This window comes from Hypanus sabinus, assembly GCF_030144855.1.
Source record: "Hypanus sabinus isolate sHypSab1 chromosome 31 unlocalized genomic scaffold, sHypSab1.hap1 SUPER_31_unloc_4, whole genome shotgun sequence".
In the NCBI taxonomy this organism is placed as follows: Eukaryota; Metazoa; Chordata; class Chondrichthyes; order Myliobatiformes; family Dasyatidae; genus Hypanus; species Hypanus sabinus.
The window spans coordinates 195,001-201,991 of NW_026778956.1; the positions used below are offsets into that span (position 1 = coordinate 195,001).

Below are 6,991 nucleotides of genomic sequence, written 5' to 3' on the forward strand. Positions count from 1 at the left end.
ACAGGCCAAGGTGTGGGGGTTGAGTGGGATCCGGGATCAGGCGTGATGGAATGGATTAGACTGGGCAGGTCGTGTTTGCTTTCGCAGGAGTGAGGGAGGCAGAAGGGTGACCCCATAGAGGTTTATAAACTTGCAGAGGGGACGGTCGGAGGGTAGGGGAGTCTAAACCCAGAGGGCACAGGTTTAAGGTGAGAGGCTCATGAGGCAGTTATCATCAATGGCGTTTAAAAGACCTTCCGACAGGAATGTAGGTGGGAAAGGTTGAGAGGGACGCGGGCCAGATGCAGTCAGAAGGACAGTACAGACGAGTTGGGCCGAAAGGCCTGGGGGGGGGGGTCTCCCCTTCCACGTGAGCGTAACCTACGGATCCAATTCCCTCTGCAGCCGGACTGCGAGGATTTCCCAGATCTGCCCATCTGCCCAATGTTCAGCAAGAAGATCTGCGGCACGGATGGGGTGACCTACATAAACCGCTGTAACCTCTGCCTCTACAACTGGTGAGGGCCCGAACGGCCTGCCGCGTCCTTAACACTGTGTAAAGGGGGGGTCAGGAGGGGAGGAAGTGCAGGGAGAGGGGCCGAATGGTCTGTCACTCCTTAACACTGAGTAAAATGGGGCCGGGAGGGGAGAGGGGCCGAACGGCCTGCCGCGTCCTTAAAATTGGAGTAAAGGGGGGCCGGGAGGGGAGGGAGAGGGGGGGGGAGAGAGAGTGAGGGAGAATGTGGAGAAAAAGGGGAGAGCAGGGAGAAGGGATCAGGAGAGAGGGAGGGAGAGACAGAGAGGGGAGACGGAGCGAAATGGGGGAGAAAGGGACAGAGGGAGAGGGAGAGGGAGAGGAGTGAGAGAGAGAGAGAGGGAGAGGGAGTGAGAGAGAGAGAGAGAGAGGGAGGGAGAGAGAGCGGGGGAGACAGGGAGCGGAGAGAGCGAGAGAGAGGGAGAGGGAGTGAGAGAGGAGTGAGAGAAGGGGACAGAGGGGGAGAGAGGGTGAAGAGAGAGATAGAGAGGGGGTAAGAGAGGGAGGGGATGGGGAAAAAGAGATGAATAAATAGCGCAAAAACAGAAATGAAAAAGTAGTGAGGTGGTGTTCATGGGATCAATGTCCGTTCAGAAATCCAAGGGCAGAGGGGAAGAAGCTGTTCCTGAATCGCTGAGTGTGTGTCTTCAGGCTCCTGTACCTCCTCCCTGATGGCAGAGGGGAAGAAGCTGTTCCTGAATCGTTGAGTGTGTGTCTTCAGGCTCCTGTACCCCCTCCCTGATGGCAGAGGGGAAGAAGCTGTTCCTGAATCGTTGAGTGTGTGTCTTCAGACTCCTGTACCTCCTCCCTGATGGCAGAGGGGAAGAAGCTGTTCCTGAATCGTTGAGTGTGTGTCTTCAGGCTCCTGTACCTCCTCCCTGATGGCAGAGGGGAAGAAGCTGTTCCTGAATCGTTGAGTGTGTGTCTTCAGGCTCCTGTACCCCCTCCCTGATGGCAGAGGGGAAGAAGCTGTTCCTGAATCGTTGAGTGTGTGTCTTCAGACTCCTGTACCTCCTCCCTGATGGCAGAGGGGAAGAAGCTGTTCCTGAATCGTTGAGTGTGTGTCTTCAGGCTCCTGTACCTCCTCCCTGATGGCAGAGGGGAAGAAGCTGTTCCTGAATCGTTGAGTGTGTATCTTCAGGCTCCTGTACCTCCTCTCTGATGGCAGAGGGGAAGAAGCTGTTCCTGAATCGCTGAGTGTGTGTCTTCAGGCTCCTGTACCTCCTCCCTGATGGCAGAGGGGAAGAAGCTGTTCCTGAATCGCTGAGTGTGTGTCTTCAGGCTCCTGTACCTCCTCCCTGATGGCAGAGGGGAAGAAGCTGTTCCTGAATCGTTGAGTGTGTGTCTTCAGGCTCCTGTACCCCCTCCCTGATGGCAGAGGGGAAGAAGCTGTTCCTGAATCGTTGAGTGTGTGTCTTCAGACTCCTGTACCTCCTCCCTGATGGCAGAGGGGAAGAAGCTGTTCCTGAATCGTTGAGTGTGTGTCTTCAGGCTCCTGTACCTCCTCCCTGATGGCAGAGGGGAAGAAGCTGTTCCTGAATCGTTGAGTGTGTGTCTTCAGGCTCCTGTACCTCCTCCCTGATGGCAGAGGGGAAGAGGCTGTTCCTGAATCGTTGAGTGTGTGTCTTCAGGCTCCTGTACCCCCTCCCTGATGGTATCAATGAGAAGAGGGCATGTCCTGGGAGATGGGGGCCCGGGTGACCCCAGCCATTATCAACACTCGTCAGGGATTGTCTGCCTGGCGTCAGTGGCCGCAGAACCGGGACTTGTGATCTGCACCGGCCGCTTGTTCGACCACCCACCACCCGCCCCCCCGCCCCCGCTGCTTCCCGTGACCCTGATCGGGGGCTAAGCAGGTGCCACCCTTTGCCCCAGGGTGACCTGCAGGCAGCGGAGGGACGGAGCGCCTCACACCTCCACCCGCTGATAGCTGATTTATTAACCCTCTCAACTCCATTCTACCCGCCTTCTCCCTGTAACCCTTTCACACCCTGAGCAAATCAAGAACCTGTCAGCCTCCACTTTAAATATACTCAAAGAATTGGCCTCCACAGGCGTCTGTGGCGATAAATCCCGCAGATTCACCATCCTCTGGCTGAAGATTTCCTCCTCGTCCCCGCCCCGTAGGTACGTCCTTGTATCCTGGGGCTCTGGCGGTGTCACCGTCTCCAGGTGGCGGTACAACCATTCGGAATGAGAGATGGGTTCCCATCTCAGGGAAAAGGCCATTCAGCCCATCGTGTACCTGTCAGCTCACGTGACTGTGTGAGTTACCCTCCCCCGGTGTTCTGGCTCCCTCCCACAGCCCGATACGCGGGATCGGCGGGTCAATTGGTTAGTGTGCGGGCGAGCAGCGGGATCTGGTGGGTGGGGGAGGAGCTGATGGAGGTTGCGAGGGGAAGGAAACGGGATTGTTGAAAATGGGTGGACGATGGCCAGCACGGACTCGCTGGGCCGAACGGCCTGTTTCCCTCCGCCCCCCCCCCCCCACCCTCTGGGGGCACGAGAAGAGAGAAGAAGGGGTTCGGGTGTTCGGTTGACCGCCCTCCCGCTCCTAAATCTTCCTCCTTTCGCAGGCTGAACGACGTCCGGGTTAAGATCAAACACAACGGCCTGTGCGTGAAGCCGGAGCGAGCAGAGGAGGGAGGCAGAGCGTCCGGGGGCAATCGGGAGTCCTGGTTTGAATAAACGTAACTGCACCTGGCCACTGTGTGTTGGCGTGTTACTGCTTAACCCGGGGAGAATTCCTCCCCAACCCGTGGCTCAGCCCGAGAGCCGCCGGCCATCGTCTCGGCACTGACCCCCTCTCTCCATCCCCGCCGCGAGTGCCGAGGGGGCTGTGCCCGGGGGAGAGGGGGGCCGTCCCCAAGCCCCACCCGCAGCAAGCCACTCCGATACCCTCAGAATCCCCGCCCGCTTGGGCCGAAGACCCACCTACAAACGCCCCCCGCCCGCCCTCACTCACCACCCACAGAAAGCCCCACCTGCAATGAATTCACCCCACGGGCCCCTCCCAGCGAGCCCAGCCTCCCCTCCACGGACACCTCAGCAAAGCAGCCAGCATCATTACCCCGGGCATCCTCCCTCCTCCCCTCTCCCGTGGGGCAGAAGACACAAGAGCCCGACAGCTCGTCCCGCCAGGCCCGGGGACAGATTCTACCCCGACATAAAATTGTCTCCCGGCAGAGTCCGCCCCGTCGCGGCGCTTGTCTGCCTGCACCGCGCTTTCACTTTACTCTGCGTTCCGTTCCGTTACTAACCCTTGTCCGACCTCAGTGAGCGGAACTGATTAGTTCGGAGGCACGGCGGCCCAGGGGTTGGCACAACAGTTGACAGTGCCGGCGACCCTGTTAGTTGTTCGTTGTGAAGTGGCGATCCAATCGCGGGCTGGGGCTGGTGAAGCCCAAAAAACGAGAAACAAAAGCTTCCAGCTTTTCAACGAATCCTCCCCTCCCTCCATTCCATTCCTCTCCTCCTTCCCTTTCCCCACTGTCCTCTGTCATCTCCTATAAGCGATCTTGCAGGAAAGGAGCCATTAGGGGGTAGTGACCATAATACAATTAGTTTTTATCTGCAATTTGAGAAGGATAAGGGCAGCTGGGAGGTGTCAGTGTTGCAGCTGAACAGGGGAAACTATGGAGCCATGAGGGAGGAGCTGGCCACAGTTGACTGGACCGATAGCCTAGCAGAAAAGACAGTGGAACAGCAATGGCAGCTATTCTTGGGAATAATGCACAAGGTGCAAAATCAGTTCATCCCCCAGAGAAGGAAGGATTCAAAGAGGGGAAAGGGGCCACGGTGGTTGACAAAGGAAGTCAGAGATTGCATAGCATTAAAAAAAAGGAAGTATGACAGAGCTAAGGTGAGTGGGAGGACAGATGATTGGGAAGTTTTTAAGGAACAACAGAACTTAACTAAAAAGGCAATACGGGGAGAAAAAATGAGGTACGAATGCAAGCTAGCCAGGAATATAAAGGAAGATAGCAAAAGCTTTTTTAGTATGTGAAGAGAAAGAAGATAGGTAAGAACAATGTTGGGCCCTTGAAGAATGAATTGGGTGAAATTGTTATGGGAAACAAAGAAATGGCAGAAGAATTTAAGAAGTACTTTAGATCTGTCTTCACTAGGGAAGACACAAGCAATCTCCCAGATGTATGGATGGGCCAAGGTAACAGAGGAAATGAAACAGATTGACATTAGGAAGGAAACGGTGATGAGTAGACTGATGGGACTGAAGGCTGACAAATCCCCTGGTCCAGATGGTCTGCATCCTAGGGTACCAAAGGAGGTGGCCCTGGAAATTGTGGATGCATTGGTAATCCCCTAATAGGAAAGATATCAATAAATTAGAGAGAGTGCAGAGACGATTTACTAGGATGTTACCTGGGTTTCAGCAATTAAGTTACAGAGAAAGGTTGAACAAGTTAGATCTCTATTCATTGGAGCGTAGAAGGTTGAGGGGGGATTTGATCGAGGTATTTAAAATTTTGAGAGGGATAGATAGAGTTGACGTGAACAGGCTGTTTCCATTGAGAGTAGGGGAGATTCAAACGAGAGGACATGATTTGAGAGTTAGGGGGCAGAAGTTTAAGGGAAACACGAGGGGGTATTTCTTTACTCAAAGAGTGATAGCTGTGTGGAATGAGCTTCCTGTAGAAGTAGTAGAGGCCAGTTCAGTTGTGTCATTTAAGGTAAAATTGGATAGGTATATGGACAGGAAAGGATTGGAGGGTTATGGGCTGAGTGCGGGTAGGTGGGACTAGGTGAGATTAAGGGTTCGGCACGGACTAGGAGGGCCAAGATGGCCTGTTTCCGTGCTGTGATTGTTATATGGTTATATATGGTTATATGGTTATTTTCCAATGTTCCTTAGATTCAGGATCAGTTCCTGAGGATTGGAGAATGGCTAATGTTATCCCACTTTTTAAGAAACGAGGGAGGGACAAAACAGAGAACTATCGTCCTGTCAGCCTAACATCAGTCGTGGGGAAGATGCTAGAGTCCATTATTAAAGATGAAATAGTGGCATATCTGGATAGCAGTGATAGGATTGGGCCGAGCCAGCATGGATTTACCAAGGGCAAATCATGCTTGACTAATCTATTGGAGCTTTTCGAGGATGTAACCAGGAAGTTAGACAAGGGAGATCCAGTGGATGTAGTGTACCGCGATTTTCAGAAGGCATTTGATAAGGTCCCACGTAGGAGATTGGTGGGTAAAATCAGAGCTCATGGCTTTGGGGGGGGGGGAGATATTGACATGGATAGAAAACTGGTTGGCAGATAGAAAGCAAAGGGTAACGGTGAATGGGTGTTTCTTGGAATGGCAGGTGGTGACTAGTGGGGTGCCACAGGGCTCAGTATTGGGACCATAGCTGTTTACGATTTACATCAACGATTTAAATGAAGGCATTGAGAATTACATCAGCAAGTTTGCTGATGATACTAAGCTGGGTGGCAGTGTGACATGTGATGAAGATGTTAGGAGAATTCAGGGTGACTTGGATAGGCTGGTTGAGTGGGCAGATACTTGGCAGATGACGTTTAATGTGAATAAGTGTGAGGTTATCCACTTTGGGAGTAAGAACAGGAAGGCAGATTATTATCTGAATGGTGTAGAGTTAGGTAAGGGAGAAATACAAAGAGATCTAGGAGTCCTTGTTCATCAGTCACTGAAGGTGAATGAGCAAGTGCAGCAGGCAGTGAAGAAGGCTAAAGGAATGTTGGCCTTTATTACAAAGGGAATTGAGTACAAGAGCAAGGAAATCCTTTTGCATTTGTACAGAGCCCTGGTGAGACCACACCTGGAGTATTATGTACAGTTTTGATCTCCAGGGTTAAGGAAGGACATCCTGGCTGTAGAGGAAGTGCAGCGTAGATTCACGAGGTTAATTCCTGGGATGTCTGGACTGTCTTACGCAGAGAGGGAAGAGAGACTGGGCTTGTACACGCTGAAATTAAGGAGATTGAGAGGGGATCTGATTGCAACATGTAAGATTATTAACGGATTGGACAAGATAGAGGCAGGAAATATGTTCCAGATGCTGGGAGAGTCCAGTGCCAGAGGGCATGGTTTGAGAATAAGGGGTAGGTCATTTAGGGCAGAGTTAAGGAAAAACTTCTTCTCCCAGAGAGTTGTGGGGGTCTGGAATGCACTGCCTCGGAAGGCAGTGGAGGCCAATTCTCTGGATGCTTTCAAGAAGGAGCTAGATAGGTAACTTATGGATAGGGGAACCAAGGGATATGGGGCAAGGCAGGAACCGGGGTATTGATAGTAGATGATCAGCCATGATCTCAGAATGGCGGTGCAGGCTCGAAGGGCTGAATGGTCTACTTCTGCACCTATTGTCTATTATCAGATTCCTCAACTGCTTACCACCCTCTACCCCTCACCTGGTCACACCGATCACCTCCCAGTGTCTCACTTCATCCCCCCTCTCCCCCACCCACCCACCTTCCCCCTCACCTGGTCTCACCT

The 6,991-nt window shown here is 52.9% G+C and overlaps 1 protein-coding gene across 1 annotated transcript in view; it reads left to right on the plus strand.

Moving 5' to 3' along the window:
• The window catches only part of LOC132385565 (trypsin inhibitor ClTI-1-like), a 23,598-nt gene extending 20,383 nt beyond the window's left edge, over positions 1-3,215 (plus strand). Inside the window, exons 3-4 of the mRNA XM_059957731.1 lie at positions 385-497; positions 3,091-3,215. Coding sequence (XP_059813714.1) covers positions 385-497; positions 3,091-3,202 — 225 coding nt within the window. The 3' untranslated portion in view covers positions 3,203-3,215. The remainder of the gene's footprint in view (positions 1-384; positions 498-3,090) is intronic.
• The last annotated feature ends 3,776 nt before the right edge of the window (positions 3,216-6,991 follow it).